We start from the raw sequence: 18,442 nt of genomic DNA, 5'->3' as shown, positions 1-18,442 counted from the left end.
AGTGCAAGAAAATGATGGGAGCTCTAAGACAAGGGGCAAGGAAAAACTCACTCTTGGATGATTCAAGAGAGCTTTTAATAGCTTGCAATCCAAATAACACTATTTTAACTTGTCCATACCACATGTAGATCATTGTATGTGCATATTGGTATGTTTTGTTCATAAAAGCATCCTAGAGTAAATCCAGGGCATATTTCACATTTGTTGTTTGTAAGTATGAAAGATGGTATTTTTTGACCTCTAAGACCTCAAATAATACTTAAATAAGCCTTGCTAGTCTTAGGGGAGTGTATGGGTGATAATTAGATTCATTTTCGTGCTCAAAACTAGGCACTTCAGGTCGTCAGTATCGGTACAGAAATAATAATATCGATACTATTCTTTGTGAAAGACAAAAACAAGGAAAATTTCTAGGAGTAGTATCGATACTTTATCAAGGGGTATCGATACTCAGGGTCTATTATAGATACTCAAAGGGTAGTATCGATACTGGTGGCAAGTTTTAGATTCCAGTGTACAAAATTTGTATCGATACCCATAGGAGTATTGATACCAACATATTTTTCAAAACATCGAAGCCATTTTTGGTATCGTTACTCAGGGTGAGTATCAATACTCAAGTGCCAGTATTTGATGCACGTAAAATTTTGGATCTCATATGCTTGAATAGGTCCGAGATGTGAGCTCACGATGAACATAAAATTCCGGACCTTACCCCGACCTCTCGAGGATCTGAGATAGACTAAGGGCTCTAAGTTTTGATGCACGTAAAATTTTGATTCTTACCCCGAAGCTATCACATTTAGATATACTGGTATGTTTTCTGAGATGGACGTAAAATTCATCCGACCACATTGTTCGGCCATGTTTATATGTTTACCATTCATGTTTATGACTATACGCACTGCCATGTTCATATAATGGATGCATGTAGTATTGCATAGTTATTTTCATGGCATTGAGCTTGTGAACTTTGCATATGAAATGTGTTTCCGTGCGCAAGTTAGTAGGGGATCGATGAGGAGCCTATCGTACTAATACATTCCAGACCAGACATTTGTAGAGTATCATGAAGGATTTTGAGAGATTGTTCACCTAGTTTTTCTCCTATCATGAAGGGCGATAAGTTCCATTTGAACCAATGCCCGAATAATGATTTTGAAAGATAGAAAATGAAAAATATTTCATATGCTTCTGTTGTTGGAAGCCTGATGTATGCTCAAATTTGTACAAGACCTGAAATTGCATTTGTTGTTGGAATGTTGGGAAGATATCAAAGTAATTCAGATATTGACCATTAGAAAGCTACAAAGAAAGTTTTGAGGTACCTAAAAGGGACAAAGGAATACATACTTACATACAAATGATCAGATAGTTTGGAGGTGATTGGCTACTCCAATAAAGACTTTGCTGGTTGTGTTGATTCACGAAAATCAACATCTGGTTACATATTCTTGTTTTCCAATGGAGCTATATCTTGGAGGAGTGTCAAGCAAACCTTAACTGCTACTTCCACTATGGAGGTTGAGTTTGTTTCGTATTTTGAGGCTACCTCACATGGAGTATGGCTAATGAGTTTCATATTTGGGCTCAGACTTGTGGACTCGGTTTCTAGGCCATTATTAGTATATTGTGACAATTTTGTTGCTGTCTTTATGGCTAAGAATAAGATGAGCAGAAGTCGAAGTAAACATATCGACATTAAGTATCTAGCCATAAGGGAACGAATTAAAGAGAAGAAAGTGGTCATTGAGAACATTAACATTGAGTAGGTGTTAGCTAATCCTTTAATTAAAGGCATGTCACCACATAAATTTAATGATCATGTTATCAATATGGGACTTGTTTCCACCTTGTAGATTTTGTTATAAAAATAATTTTAATGAAATTCCATTTAGTTTGATATTTCTCATATTGTTTTATGCAAATTAATTTTAATTATTTCGAGAAATATCACATTTGAACCTAGAATAAACATTGGGTTTGTTCATTAAGAAATTTGGCTAAGTGTTGAAACATGATACAATGTGATACATGGAAGATATTACTCAATCATAAGAGGAAATATCGCTATGATTCATGCATTATGTTTAGACTGGTGAGTTATCTTGGGCAATATGAACCAAGTGGGAGAATGCAAGTAACTACTTTAGCAATTAATTAAGGTAGATGGTTCATGCCCAACTCCTTGCATGTTCCCACATTCGACTAATTTTGTGGACGTGGGGACATGACATGAGTTGGTTTTAGGTGGTTTTTGATGGCCAAACCACACTATAAATATAAGGTTAGCCCAAGTCCCTAAGCATTAACACAACACATTCCAAAGCATTTTATTTGAGAGTTTTTGGAAATTTACTCCATCTAAGTGAGGTCTTGAGTGCTTAGAAGATCCTTGGTGGTTCTAGCTTTTGTGCAGTCAAGTTCAAGGTACTCGACGGTGGTTCGTGGTGGTTCACAATGGTCGACGATGGTCCGACGTAATTGACAGTGGTGCATTCAATTCCCGAATTTCGACATATTGTGTAGGCAATAGCTTGAGGTATTTATAACGATCCTTTTTCCACTATGCTTATACTCAATGTATGAAAGCATGTTTTACACAACGTATGAAAGCATGTCTAACACAATCTTTTTAACACCAAAAACCCTAATAATAAAACCATTTATCAATATACCATTTCATTTCCTTACTACTTCATTTGCCTCCACTTCATTCCTAAATCTAACAAAGGCAAAGGTAGTCTTTGCCGTCTTCCTCTTCGCATTCAGGTAAGCAATGAACAGTCCAAAACAACACTATAAGCTTGAAAAACTTCCTTCAAAGCTAAATGGTGAATTCTTTTACTAACATTATCTACGAACCAACAACACCCACCCGTCTCTGATGCTCTTTTTTTGAAGAACCACGACTAGCTCCCATTCATCTCCGATATCAAGACAACCTATCAACTTCAGCAACAGTAAAAAAACAATTTGGGTATACGATTAATATATCTAATTGAAAATGTTAAATATTAAACAAATAGATTATACAAACATGAATGCATTATTAAAGAAAACTGTAAAAAAAAATTAAAGTAAAAATATAAGTTTTCAATCGATTATATAATAGAGGACTAACTTTAAATCTTCAATTTTATATAAAGAAAATTAAAGTCCGTTCAGTTTTAGAGAATATTTTATGTTTTTGTTTAAAAATAGAGATAACAAATAGTTATTAAATAATTAAATTAAAATATAATTATTAAATATTTTCATTACATAAATTGAATATGTGAGTTATAAAAATATAAAATAATAAAATTGATAAGAAATTTCATAAACTAAAAAATATTTTAGTATATAATAGGAATAAAATATTAATGTATATTGGACATTAATTAAATTAAAAAATAAACAAAAATATTATTATAAGTAAGATAGACAAAAGTGCCATTAAAATAAAAATATATATATTTAGTAGTATTTAAGGCTAAACGTTTTTTTGAAGAAAAACTAATGTAACCCGTGATTTTTTTTTGCACTAAATGTGACATTTAATATGAGAAAAAAATCAATTTAACATTTTGACTAACGAAATGAAACATTGATCTTCACGACAGTTACATAACAGCTCACAAAACTTATACGGTAATATATAATATTGATGTGACAGTTTATGATGTGATAATTTATGATGTTGTTGTGACAATATACGATACATGATGATGTGATAGATTGACTTAATTGATTTTTTTTTGCTTACATGCAAGGGTCTAATTGATTTTTTAGAAAGTTTGAGGACTTATTTAAATAAGAAATTATTAAAATTTAAAATATAAACAATGATTAAGATATTCAATACATTCAATACAAAATACTATAAAATTAAATTATTAAAAAAATCAGTTTAAGGACCATATTGAGTATAAAAATTTTAGGGATCATATTGATTTTTTTGGTAAAAGTTTGAGGGTTTTAGGCACCATTAAGTCAAAAAAATTATTTTTTAGAAGGATTTGAATCTATGTAAATTAAAAATCTAGATCTTGTGTTTCCTATTTTTTAAATTTTTTAAATATTTTTTAATGAAAATACTGAAAATTTCTTTTTCATGTTTTCATTTATTTTTATTTTTCATTTTTTAGAAATCATTTTTTCATTTTACAACCAAACAAGTTTTCTTCAATATTTTCTATTTTCTAAAAAAATAAAAATAACATATATTTTCTAGAACCAAACATACCCTAAAGTTTTTAAATCAATTTATACCATAGTCATTCGTTTTTTAATTTCTAATATTCAAATCTTAGAAATATATTTTTCAACCAAATTTATTTCATAATTAATAAGATTAATTTTTAATATTTCAAAATATTAAAATATTTAATTTTTTATTTTAATAATATTTTTTAATAAATTAAGTAAAAGTAAAAAAATTAAATTTTATATGAGAAAAAAGTAGAGAAATTCTCTTTAATTCATCCTACATCTATAAAAAAAAATTAACACTTCATTTATGTTTTTGTAAACTAGCTCCGGTAACAATTCTGATTTGGAATTAATCCTGTAATTTTATTTTTTTTAAATTTAAATGACCTAAATATCATTAAATACATTTTACATTATTATCTGCTTCATCAATAAATATTTTGTTAACTTAAATGTCACGTATAAAATACATTTTTTTTATAAGAAACGTCTTACAATACGTCACATAGGTAAGTCTTATATTGAACCTTCATTTTGTTATTGACCACAACAATTTTAAAATTTGATTAATTCGGATGAGTTGTAAACATAATTATATTAAGGGTAAAGTATAGTAATGGTCACTGAACTTTTCTGAAGCTTGCATTTAGGTCTCCCAACTTTTAAAACTTATAATACAGTCCTCTAATATTTAGTCCGTTTGCAATATGGTCCCCGACGTAACCGGCTGTTTGATGCCGTTACACTACCGTTAGAAGAAAATGATGTGGTAGTCCTCCAACATTTAGTCTGTTTGCAATATGATCACTAAACTTTTCAAGCGCTTGCATTTAGGTCCCCCAAGTTTTAAAACTTGCAACACAATCCTCAATTTCATTCTAAACCCCAAATTCTAAAATAATTCAATTACAATTTAAACCTTAAATTCTAAAATACTTTAATTTAAGGTTTAGAATGTAATTAAAATATTTTGGAATTTGGGTTTAGAATGTAATTGAAGTGTTATGGAATTTTGAACATGAATTTGCTATTTGATAGTGTTCACTTTAATAAAAATTTGAGGTTTGTTGCATGCACATCCAACGAATGCCGCACTTTGAAAATGAAAAGTGCACCTATCACGTTTATTGCATAAACCGTTGAAGTAAAAGTAACAAGTCCAATTTGTCTTGTTAGTAGCTGCCACACTTTGGTATGGCAATCCAATAGGTTTGGATGGAACTTAAGCATGCACATCCAACGGCTGCGAAAATAGTAAAGAGTTTTAGTTCATAGGACTACAACATACAACCAAGCAATAACTAAAATAAACCAAGAAAATCAATTAATAACTCATTCAAAAGGAGGACTTAATAAATAAAGGGAAAGTGGTTCGGTCATAGTCACTCCAAAAGCTAAGGCATCAAATGGGTTGTTTAAGATAGACATTAGATGCCAAATACAACATTACCAGTTGTAAATACATTAATGGCCTACCCTTTTTACATATAATTGTTTCTAATGCTCCATGTTTAATGTTCATCAATATCCAAACATGATGAGAATCTAAATCAGATAGCGAAACTAAAATCATAGGACCCCATAATTCTTGTAAATTCATGGCATGTCAACAATAAAAGACATTGTAAAACATAAAGAACACTGCAACAAACATATATATGCTAGAAATGAAGGTGCAGATGTGCAATGATCGGGCAACATATCAAGTAGCTGCTCAAAATATACTATCATGTCATGATGCCTTTCGAGTTACGTGCATGCATAATTGTCTTCTAAAGCTATAATTCAATATAGATTCAACTTTAAAATTTCCAAAACATGTAAAAAATCCAATTCGTTCACAATATATTAGTCTCATAATCAACATGAACTTATTAAAAAGAATACGAGTTCACAGGATGCCGAAAACCACAAGTCGGATAAATACAATTCCAGTAAACTGGTATCAGTAGTCTCTGGGATTGAGCCTGGCGATTTCACTATGTCGATACTCACAACCGATTCCCTGATTTAAAGAAAAACCAAACAAGAAGATAAAAAAAATTAGCCTAGGACCCTCTTTCACTTCTATTCTGATGGATTAAATATCTTTAATAAGGAGTACTAAAAGTTTTGATTAAGAAGAAAGAAAGAAGATTAGATGGTTTTGGTTCAAAACTAACACTGAATATCCATATCCTTGACATGCAGTTTCATAAACATAAAAAAATCAACAAAAAACACACAATGCGAGTTGAAAATGGGAAAAGAGAAAAAGCTTACTTCATAATAGCCCAAAAGAAAAAATAAATACCTTCAAGTGAGGGGAGAGGCTAAGAAATAAACGCAATCGGTGTTGTATTCCAGCAATTCTTCCTCCATTTTTTCTTTGAAAATAAAAAGCTGAAAGACAGAGCACAACTTGGGTTTACAATTTTACATGGCGGAAAATTGAAGAACAAAAACCAAACGAGAGTGCATGTGAGCGAAAGAGACTGAGAGGTGAAGGCGCTGTTTGAGATTTCATTATATTTGATCATCTGTTGGAAAATCTTTAACCACAAGGATTAAACGAAGAAATTATTATATGTCATTTATACAAAATAATTTCAACTTTGTTGGTGACTTTCAACAATGATACTTAGTTCATCTTAGTAGTATTTGTCAACTCTGCATTTCCAACCCTATTTTTTTTCTCACAAGCATTTCATCGAACATCTATTCTTCACCTGAGATGACATGTATCTATCGTTACACCTTGAATCGTTGATGGTCTTGTTACATCTATCGTTCCATAGAATTCAAAGTTAGATTAGAATTTCCCATGCATCCCCGACTGAAAAGTTACACTGGAAATGAGAAGAGAGAAGCGAAAAAGGAAATTCATGATCGAAAATGATTTTATGGTTTAGAATGAAATTGAGGAATGTGTTGTAAGTTTTAAAAGTTGGGGGACCTAAATGCAAGCGCGTGAAAAGTTCAGTGACCATATTGCAAACGTACTAACGGCAGTGTAACGGCGTCAAACGGGCGGTTACGTCTAGAACCATATTGCAAATGGACTAAATGTTAAAAGACTGTATTATAAATTTTAAAAGTTAAGAGACCTAAATGTAAATTTCAAAAAAATTCAATGACCATTACTATATTTTATCTTTATATTAAATCTTCTTTTTGGATGTGTCAGATTTAATATTATTTTTTGTTAAAGTATATTTGGGTAAAATCGCCACCAGCAACACCAATTCTAGAGCGCTGAAAAATAAAAAGTGAAAACACAACACAGATCCATTGCATTGACAAATAAAATTCTACGCATCCTTCTGCTACAGCATCGCTCGCCCCAATTTCTTTTCAATCTCTCTTTCTTTTTTTTTTCCTTCCAGGAAATAAGGTAAAGTATGGAAGGCGGTGGAACACCTCAGTCGGCGGACACCGAGATGGGGGAGGCCGCTCAACACCACCAGCAACATCCGCCGCAGATGGCCACCGGGATGGAAAATATCCCGGCAACTCTTAGCCACGGGGGCAGGTTTATTCAGTACAATATTTTTGGGAACATTTTTGAGGTCACTGCTAAATACAAACCCCCTATTATGCCTATTGGTAAAGGTGCTTACGGCATCGTTTGGTAATTACTATTCTTCTTCTTCTACTACTACTACTAATGTTGATTAGTTATTTTGAACTACTGTTATTTGATTGAATTTTGTTAATTTTCTTTGATTTATTTTAGTTCTGCATTGAATTCCGAGACAAATGAACACGTCGCGTTAAAGAAGATCGCGAACGCATTTGACAATAAGATTGATGCAAAGAGAACTCTTCGTGAGATCAAGCTGCTTCGTCACATGGATCATGAAAACGTCAGTGAGTCAATTATTTGGGTTTTTTTTTAACTTGCTTCTAGTTCAACACATTCGTTGTTAATTCCTTTATTTGTCTTGGTTTTATTTTTTGTTTTTCTGTTCTAACGTTCTTGATGGATATATTACTCGGCCTCGTTGTGATCTGGATTTGTTCAATCTTCAAAAGTGAAAAATCAAATGGTGTTTTGCTTTTGAAGTGTTAGATATGGGCCGGTATTAGGAGGAAATAAAAAGATAATAGCTGGAACAACACGAGTATTCACTCACTAATCATTGAATAAACCTTAACTTGAGAAGCTAACGAGGTTACAGTTCGGGAAATTTAAGTGTTACATATGATTTCGATATAGGTAGTTACTTTAGGGGGAAATAAAAGGAAAATAGCTAGAGTAACGGAGGAGTATTTACTTAATAATCATTGAATAAGCCTTAAGTTGAGAATCTAACGAGGTTGCAGTTCATAACATTGAAGTTTTAGATATGATTTCAACGTAGGTAATTACTTTAGGGCTAAAAATTGAAAATAGTATTTTAAAAATATTCACTTAAAAATCATTGAATAAACCTTAACCGGAGAACCAAACGAGGTTACAATTCATAACATCTAAGTGTTAGATATGATTTCAATATAGGTAGGTACTTTTGTGGAAAATGAAAGGAAAAAAAGTTAAGAACAATACTAGAGTATTCACTCACTAATTAACGAGTAAACCTGAACCTATGCATTTGTTCCAAAGGCGAATAGGTTGGGTGGCTTTGTTACTATATGGGATAATTGGGGAGTCTTTATCTCGTTCAGAAATAGGAGCAAGTGGAGAGGTTGTGTTAGTAAAGTGATTGGAAATGCTGAATTTATTTCCTTCACTGTAAATTTGCTTGATCTTTCAGTGGTGGGCAAGAAATTCACTCGGTTTGGTCCAAATAACAAGTATATTAGAAGCATTGAGGTTTTATTTCTTTGGTTTTGGAAGGAATCATTAAAATATATTAGAATTTCAAAATAATAGCTGCATCTTTGATGAATAATTCTTTAACCATAGTTGTTTGTCTCTTTTGATGAGGTTGAGTGCTTTTTTTTCTTTTTGAAAGAAGGTTGAGTGGTTTCTTATATGTCGTATTCGGATGAATGCTAAAGATATTTCAAATTGTCAATGCTGTAGGTGGTTTGATTCTCTTTTGTTGTGTGGTATGTGTTTAGGGATTAAAAGTTTAACTGACCAGTAGGTGAAGGATAAAGGAGCTATTTAGAGATTTTGTGATTAATAAAAGTAATAGGCACTCTTTTCCCTCTCTCATTGTCCTTCATGTTACTATAGTAATATGGAGGGTAAGATGAGGGTTTTTAATGAGGCCTAATATTCTATCAAAAAAAAAATATAATCTTTATGGGTCTGACTCTTTGCGGATGAATTAATGGGCATATTGAATATTTGAAGCTTGATGGATAAAAAGTTTGGATGTCTGCTGCAGCAAGATGTTTGAATCTTGCAATGTGGGAGTTGAATGAATGAATAGGGGATGGGTTTGGAAAGAGTCTTGTTTTAATATTTGGTAGGGTCTTGGTAGAGTTCAAAGTTGATTGCTGCTAGCCTTATCTTTCTATTATCTCGGGCTATTATATGAGGCTCTATCTCTTAAATGGAAGCAACTGATTTTCACGTCGGCCAAATATTGTTTTGGAGACAGTGTAACTTGCCTGTTGAAATGTTGATGATGTTTATTGATTCTTGATGCATTCGAATGGTGATATGCTACATGTGCAAGATAGATGTCCTTTAGCTCTATGACCTGTAGTCCTTTGGACAGAATAGTTGTAGCAATTGCAATTGCTTGGTTGTATGTGTTTATATTTGATATCTCTTGGATCGTTGTTCCTTGAGTAAATCATTCGTTATTGAGGCCATGGTGTTGGTAGATTACCTTTGACAAAATAGATGTCATGATTCGTTCAATTGCATTGGTGAATTTTGTCTATGTGTTGAGAAGTCAAAATGGAATGGTTGACACTTAGATAGGGAAAGGATGCCTAGGCGTGAGTTATTTTAAGCATGGTGGTAAATGGTTTACTTTAGTGTAGGTTGGGTGTAACTTTGCTACACGGCGAATTTCTTGCTATATGCATGAGAAGTAGATCTTAAGTTTTGGGATTGTTTGATTAAATTCTTAATAAAATCATATTTTCTAAGAAAAATAGTATTAAATATTGAAGACCCATCCTATCTTAGAAGCATTTGGTAATTCAAAGACATTAAGAAACGACAACTCGAGCAGATTTTTACTAAGGGTCATGAGTTCTAGGGTCGGTTCACTCCCCATTGGAGCAAAATGGACAGCATTCTTTGATAATTTGAGTAGACGAGTCTCTAGGAGTGCATTATGGGAGTTCTTCAATCGCCATGGCAAGGTTTCCAAGGTTTTCATCCCTCTTGCCAATAGGAGGCCAAGATATAGAGACGCTACTTTCGCCTTTGTTCATTTTGAGAGTCAGAATGATCTGTTTAACGCCAGTGAGTGGGTTAATAATACTCTGATCAACGGGAGAAGGATCACGGTAGGTGTGGCCAAATAACAAAAGGGATAGTCTCATAAAAACGAGACAGGTGAAGGAGTTTAAGGGTCAGAGAGGCGTACAAGGGAAGTGCCAAGGAGCTCAAAAGACAGAACGTCTTTTAACAATTTCTATGATGGGAGATCGTATAAAGATTTCTTGGTTGGGAAGAGGAAGAAAACAGTAGGGTCTTGGATAGTCTCATAAAAACGAGACAGGTGAAGGAGTTTAAGGGTCAGAGAGGCATACAAGGGAAGTGCCAAGGAGCTCAAAAGACAGAACGTCTTTTAACAATTTCTATGATTGGAGATCGTATAAAGATTTCTTGGTTGGGAAGAGGAAGAAAACAGTAGGGTCTTTGTGTCGTGACATGAGTGGACCAATGGAGAAGAAGAGTCAGTTAAATGTTTTCATACCATCGGAGGAGAGGGAGTGGATTAAGCTGTCCTTGAAAGGTATCTTCAAACCTTTGTATGACATTGAGTTTATTCAGAAGGCCATATATAATGATGGTTTCAACGCAAAGATAGCTAGTTGGGTCTATGCAAAAAATGCGTGTATCATCATTTTTCCGTCTGAAATAGAAAAAAGGATGCTTGGAGAACAGAGCGGATGAATTTAAGTTTTGGTTTGAATGGTTGGCTTCGGTATCCCTAGAGGAGGTAGTGCCTATGGCATTTTGTTCAGTTTCTTTTGTAGGAGTTCCACTAAATTGTTGGAGTGAAGTTTTCTTCTCTAGTTTGGCTTCGAGGTGGGGGTCTCTGGTGAAAATTCAAGAGGAGACTCTCCAAAAGAACGACATTCTTGCTGCGAAGATGGTGGTAAGAGCTGCGAGTCCTTTTGACATACCCAATTCCATCACTATCTCTACTAATGGTAGGTGTTATAAGATAAAGATCAAGGAAAATCTAATGACATACCCAATTCCATCACTATCCCTACTAATGGTAGGTGTTATAGACCTTAACTCTAATCTAACGAGGTTACAATTCATAACATTGAAGTGTTAGATATATTTTCGTATAGGTAGTTAATTAGGGGGAAGTAAAAGGAAAATAGTTAGAGAAATGCAAGAGTATTCACTCTCTAATCATCGAATAAACCTTAATTCGAGAAGCTAATAAGGTTACAGTTCACAACATCAAAGTGTTAGATATATTTTCGGTATATATAGGTACTTTGGGGGAAATAAAAGGAAAATAGTTTGAGTAACATAAGAGTATTTATTCACTAATCGTTGAGAATAAACCTTAACTTGAGTATCTAATGAGGTTACAGTTCATAACATTGAAGTGTTAGATATGTTTCCGATATAGGTAGGTACTTTAGGGGCAAATAAAAGGAATATAGTTAGAACTAATAAAGTGTATTTACTCACTAATCATTAAATAATCCTTAACTTGAGAACTTAATGAGGTTACAGTTCATAACATTGGGGTGTTGCATATGCTTTTGATATAGGTATTTACTTTTGGAGAAATAGAAGTAATATAACACAAGATTATTCACTCACTATTCATTGAGTAAACCTTAACTGAAGAACCTAAAAAGGTTTCAGTTCATAACATCGAAGTGTTAGGTATTTTGTTTTTTATAGGTAGGGGGAAATGAAAGGACTGTAGTTCAGAGCTGTGCAAGAGTATTCACTCACTAAACAATGAATATACCTTAACTTGAGAACCTAATGAGGTTACAATTCATAACAAATATTGTAACACCCATTTCCCATATATCCTTCTGTACATGAGATATGGATGTCACATTAAAGTTTTTTTTTTAAACATAACATTTTAATATAATACAAAACATTTCTTTCAACATGTTATACATTCCAATTGTTTGAAGTTAAAAGCATTTAAAATATTGTGATTACATGCCAACAAAATTTCCAAATATATTAGATTGTTTGTGTTACGGATTAGTCCACCTTAGTTGATGATCACCACAGCTGCAAAAACACTCATTACTCAGCTAATCTTTCCTTTGTCCTACGCGTGAGAAACAACACACGATAAGCATTTACTTAGGGAGATAATATAGAAAATAACATTCAAGAATACATAAATAACTCATGGCTATTTAACTTCATATGAAATTATATCATCCATAGGAATTTGTTAAATCACTCGTATTACATCCCAAACCTTGGTTATATTATCCTTAAAATAATCTTTAGTATGTCCAACATACTTCTCTTTAGCTCATTAAACTTATGTCTATTTTCATGTATTAACACATCCATTTATACATTTTAATATACATGGCATCCTTTCATGACTTAATGCATCCTTTCATGCATTTTCAATTATGGCGTCCGTTCATGACTTAATGCATCCTTTCATGCATTTTCAATTATGGCATCCGTTCATGCCTTAATGCATCCGTTCATGCCTTAATGCATTCTTTCATGCCTTAATGCATCCTTTCATGCATTTTCAATTATGGCATCCGTTCATGCCTTAATGCATCCTTTCATGCATTTTCAATTATGAATTTTATTTAGAGCAGTTCATACTCTAAAACTTGTTCATAATATTTTTTCGTACTTGTAAAATATCATAATCAATATTATAAAACATATATATAATTTAAACAATCTAAATTGAATATTCATCATCTATCATACTTATAATAAAGTACTCACCTGGATTGCCTTGCTTTGATATTCCAAATTCACAATTTGCTACTCCGAAAATTTGCCTTTGTCTTTGGCTTTACTTGATTCAGGAGCTTGATTTCGATCTATCTCACATTCATTAAATACATACATAATATCAATTGTTAGTGTATTTCCTAACAATTATAACTTAAACATTAATCAAAATACTTATTATTAACCTTTCTACAACAATATCAGCCCAACTTAAAATTTCTGTCCCTTCAGTATCGATACCCCTACCATGGTATCGATACTACCTTGCTTTGGTATCGATATCCCCTTCCAGTATCAATACCAAAATTTGATTCGATGTGGCCCAGTATCGATACCCTTACCATGGTATCGATACTACTATATTATGGTATATGGTATCGATACCAAAATTAGGTTTGATGTTACCCGGTATCGATACCCTCACCATGGTATCGATACCACTTCGTTCGGTACCGATACTGATTGAATCAATATCGATACTTCTCAGCTGATTTAGCTCAATTTTTGCCTATAGTATCGGTATTGTTCTATCAGTACCGATACCCCTGCCCAGATTTTCCAGTTTTTAACCCGAAACTTATCCAACTTTGGTCAATTTTCCTCTCATTTACCCCTAACAATACTATATAACACTTCTCTACTTAACCATACTAACTTTACTTCGTTTAGACACTTAAAACATCTAGTATATCTCAGATGCATTTGATTCTTAGAATCACACCAAAATTCCAACTTGTTTTATAAACTCATTCTAGGCTTCTAATCTTTCATTTACCTCATTGACAAGTCAATTTTACCAATAACCATCCATAAACCCTCCTATTTCAACATATCACTCAAAAACCCATTTTCTTTAATCTCTAACATCTCATACATAACTTAGTTTTAATCTCATCTAAACCTTCCTTAAGCTTCCATCATATACAAAGCTTCAATAACCAACAAAAATTGAAGGAATAAACCACTAAATTGAAAACTTACCTTTAGCTAGGGTTGAAGGCTTTTTCACGTGAAAGAGGAAGAAGAAGAGAGTGTTGACTTTCCTTTCCCTCTTCTCCTATTTCTATAATTAATATACTATAATAAATGAATTTTAAATTCATTTATATCCAAATACCCATAAATGCCCTTTTTAATCCTTCCCCCTACAATTTAGTCTAGACTACTAGTCCCACTCATTCTCATCTTTATCAATTAATCAATTTAGTCCTCCATATTTTTAATTCCTTTCAATTTAATCAATGTCCTATTATTTGGGGTATTACAAATATAGTAGGGGAAATAAAAGGAAAATAGCTAGAGCTATGCAAGTGTATTCACTCACAAGTCATTGAATAAATCTAACGAGGTGTACATAACATCGTGTTATATGTGCTTTCGATATAGGTAGTTACTTTAGGGGGAAATAAAAGGAAAATTGTTAGAGCAACGCAAGAGTATTCACTCATCAATCATTTAATAGACCTTAATAAGAGGTTACAGTTCATAACATCTTGGTACTGAATTCGGCTATGCTTGGGATATTATTTCATATGAAAGTGGCCTATCTAATTAATTAGTATCCCTGGTTTTGAGGATTATGGAAGGTTTGCATTGACATGAAATAATTCTTTTGTATAATTACTAAACACATTGCATTTTCATCGTGCTATGTTATTAAATGATTAATATTAGTATTAGTTTATGCATTGCTACTGTATTTCAACCTTCCTTAAGTGAATAACAGAAAGACTAACCCTGGAAGTGTTTATTTCTCTTTTCTAGATGGGGATGTTGGATGGTATTTATACTAATGAAAAGCCTCAAAGCTCTCAACTAAAATTGCAATTCCAAGTTTTAAACAGTGTTGTCCTATCCTATACTGGCTGCTCTATTCTGATCATAAGTATCAATAATATCCATGTATAACAGTGTTGTTTTGTTGTCAGGTTGGCGCTAATGCTATCGCTGGTTAATTTTGTTTAAACCTTAGCTTATGGTGTAACCACTTTACATTAACTGTTTATAACATTTCCTTTCTTTGTGCCAATTATCTTTCTTTTTCTGTAGCTGTGAGAAAGTGAGAGATACCTTGGAAGAACACTATCTTTTTTGTTATCATGGTGGGTAATCTCATTAGCACCTTTTATGCAGGTTGTTGCAATCAGGGATATAATTCCACCAACCCAAAGGGAATGCTTTAATGATGTTTATATTGCATATGAGCTGATGGACACTGACCTGCATCAGATAATCCGTTCTAATCAAGCTTTATCGGAAGAGCATTGTCAGGTTGGAATTTAGAGATTTGTTTTTTTAACGATAAGGAGTCATCATATTCCTCAAATATAAGTTAAAATTTTTATGGTACAGCTATTTCAGTTGACTGCTAATTTAGATCCCTAATTTTTACTTGCATCAAGCTCAGCTGTTAGTCAGTACAGTTCGTCGTAATCACTTTATCTTCACACCTAACCAAACTGGAAAGTTCAACTGCTATAAATGCAAACATTGGCCATCGTTTGCACTTGAAGAGTAATGCATAGAGAAATTTCTTTGGCTTTTAGAGTACTAGTTAATGTGGGATGGTGTGCAAGATAGGGTTTGAAAGCAAATATCTGTGCTTATTTGGGAGGGGTAAATATAAGACAAATAAGGTTTCTTATAGTACAATAATGGATCAAGAAGTTCAATCTTTTGTTCAGCTTTGCATTCTGCTCTTGAACAGTGACCTTGATTTAAAGGGTACTTTATGCTTGGATAGATGGTTTTGCTAGGGTTCAACTTCAAAAGAAAAGCTTCTGGGTTTATTTTTGGCTAATGATAAAATTAGCCCCCAATGTTTGCACAAATGATCACTTCGCCCCTTATTCTTTTTTGGAGCATTTGAGACCACAACATTTTTTTTGTCGTCAAAATAGCCCTTGTTGCTAATGGTCAACACAAGTTATTGATGTGGCATTTTCACTTGTTTAATTGTTGATGTGGCACATGTCATGTCATCCCTTTGGGTGGCGTAACATATGCTACATCATCATTTTGGGTGACTTGGCACATGCCGTGTCATCAATTAAGCACATGTAAAAATGTTATGTCAGCAACATGTATTGACCATTAGTCAACTAACTGTTTCCATCCAACATGGGTTATTTTGACAAAATATTGAAACGTTGGGGGCGAAAATACCCCCAAAAAAGGGAATAGGGAGCAAAGTGATCTTTTGTATAAACGTTTGGGGGCTAATTTTGTCTTTATTTTATATCTGAATGTTTGCCTGAATATAAATAATGAGCGAAAAGGAATTCTTAACAGTATTCTCCACTTGATTTCCTTAGGTTTTAAGCGGTGAGGCCCCAAAGGCTTCATGCCAAGGGTAGTTCATACAATTTCAAATAAAAGAACAGTGCAAAAATAAACTTAAACTGACCCTCTCGTAAATGAAGATTCTATTTATTCATAGCTAGGAAATTGTCAGAGTAGAACCAAATGGTAATTGATTAAAACTAACAAATGAGTAATAGAAACACATTTTTAATATTCCTAATTTCATTTCTTTCCAAAAATGTTGTTTGCTTTCGTTTCCAAATGTTAATTGTATTGCGAATACTTTAAGGGTTACTGTTAGAGCCTTAACATCAAATTAATCACCTCCTCTTGCTTTGCAGTATTTCCTCTATCAAATCTTACGTGGGCTGAAGTATATACACTCTGCAAATGTTCTACACAGGGACTTAAAACCTAGCAACCTTCTCCTGAATGCTAATTGCGACTTGAAAATATGTGATTTCGGACTGGCTCGTGTCACCTCTGAAAGTGACTTTATGACTGAATACGTCGTTACAAGATGGTATCGTCCACCAGAACTGTTGCTAAACTCTTCTGATTATACTGCAGCCATTGATGTATGGTCTGTGGGTTGCATTTTTATGGAATTGATGGATCGGAAGCCGTTATTTCCCGGAAGAGATCATGTGCATCAGCTGCGATTGCTCATGGAGGTTAGTTCTTTCCCGTCCAGTATTAAATCATCTAAAATTTAAACAAATAAGTTGCTGAATCAGAAATGGTTGTTGAATTTCACCATAAGAAGTGAATTCTTTGCCTTGCAGCTGATTGGCACCCCATCAGAGGCCGAGTTAGAGTTTTTGAATGAAAATGCTAAGAGATACATTCAACAACTTACTCTTTATCGTCGACAATCTTTCACTGAAAAGTTTCCAAATGTCCCCCCTTTAGCTATTGATCTTGTTGAAAAGATGTTGACATTTGATCCTAGACAAAGGATTACTGGTGAGTTTGTTGCAAAAGAATGCATGTTTATCTCTCTCTTACTATCCATATGCATGTTTCCATTCGACACATCGCTTATATTCGGTGTGTATTACTACTCTTTCCCAATTTAGTCACTGAAGTTTACCAATGCATGCTAAATTCTCTCAATTAGTTCGGTTGTCGTTGGCTTTTTTTTTTTTTTGCTACTGCTGTGTTGCAATGTCTTTGTCTCAAGTTGGGACTAACGTAATTCTACTTCCTATTCATTTCAGTGGAGGATGCACTTGCTCATCCATATCTAACTTCACTGCACGACATAAGTGATGAACCTGTATGCATGACCCCCTTTAACTTCGACTTTGAGCAGCATGCATTAACCGAGGAGCAGATGAAGGAGCTGATATATCAGGAAGCACTTGCATTCAACCCGGAATATCTGCAACAGTGATGAATCCATATGGCATTGATTTATTGGTGAGCTTTGATCAGTGTTGCTTGATTTCTTCCTGTATATATATGTAATATTATGCTAATTCCCAGGATGGCTCTTGGAATTGAGATATCTAATTATGGGCAAAATGCAGGAAGGCAAAACAGTTGTATCGGTGTTTGTATGTACGGGCTATCTGGGTTTCTTTTCTTTTGTTGTTTGAATCGACCTGACTTTGGTTTTCTCATATATATTTGCTTCTTTCATAATCGAGTTTAGCTTGTCTAGGACCATTCAATGAATTCATGGTTTTTATTTATAAGCAAATAAATGAAACCTTATGATCAATATTTTAAGATTTATGAATTGAACTCACATAAAAGTGGGTTGAGCTGAGTTACATAGATACATGAACAATTTTGTTTATAAATTATTTAAAGCTCATTTAAGTTGTGTTTGCTCTAGCCTGGGTTAGATCTGGTTGGTATAATGAATTCTGCTTAAATTACGGATATTAC

General features: G+C 33.3%; 1 protein-coding gene and 1 long non-coding RNA gene across 2 annotated transcripts; both read left to right on the top strand.

The window, feature by feature from the left end:
• The first annotated feature begins 7,503 nt into the window (after positions 1-7,503).
• Positions 7,504-18,096, top strand: LOC120152907 (mitogen-activated protein kinase homolog MMK1-like). The gene is made up of 6 exons (XM_039164998.1): positions 7,504-7,804; positions 7,910-8,039; positions 15,377-15,514; positions 16,888-17,220; positions 17,332-17,512; positions 17,767-18,096. The coding sequence occupies exons 1-6, from the start codon at positions 7,575-7,577 to the stop codon at positions 17,940-17,942; spliced, it is 1,188 nt and encodes a 395-aa protein (XP_039020929.1). The 5' UTR covers positions 7,504-7,574; the 3' UTR covers positions 17,943-18,096.
• LOC120152908 lies at positions 8,285-14,647 on the top strand. Its single transcript, XR_005518736.1, has 3 exons — positions 8,285-8,533; positions 8,652-8,674; positions 14,630-14,647. It is a non-coding gene; the product is annotated as an uncharacterized LOC120152908 (long non-coding RNA).
• Positions 18,097-18,442: the final 346 nt, after the last annotated feature.

This window comes from Hibiscus syriacus, unplaced genomic scaffold (assembly GCF_006381635.1).
Source record: "Hibiscus syriacus cultivar Baekdansim isolate YM2019G1 unplaced genomic scaffold, ASM638163v2 tig00111095_pilon, whole genome shotgun sequence".
Lineage (NCBI taxonomy): Eukaryota > Viridiplantae > Streptophyta > Magnoliopsida > Malvales > Malvaceae > Hibiscus > Hibiscus syriacus.
The sequence above is the reverse complement of the archived record's forward strand: the minus strand, read 5'-3'. Positions and strand labels throughout refer to the sequence as shown.

Coding starts and splice junctions, on each gene's coding strand:
- LOC120152907 (XM_039164998.1), top strand. CDS start 7,575: ATGGAAGGCGGTGGAACACCTCAGTCGGCGGACACCGAGATGGGGGAG. Junction 15,515..16,887: donor TATCGGAAGAGCATTGTCAG/GTTGGAATTTAG, acceptor CTTGCTTTGCAG/TATTTCCTCTATCAAATCTT. Junction 17,513..17,766: donor TCCTAGACAAAGGATTACTG/GTGAGTTTGTTG, acceptor TATTCATTTCAG/TGGAGGATGCACTTGCTCAT.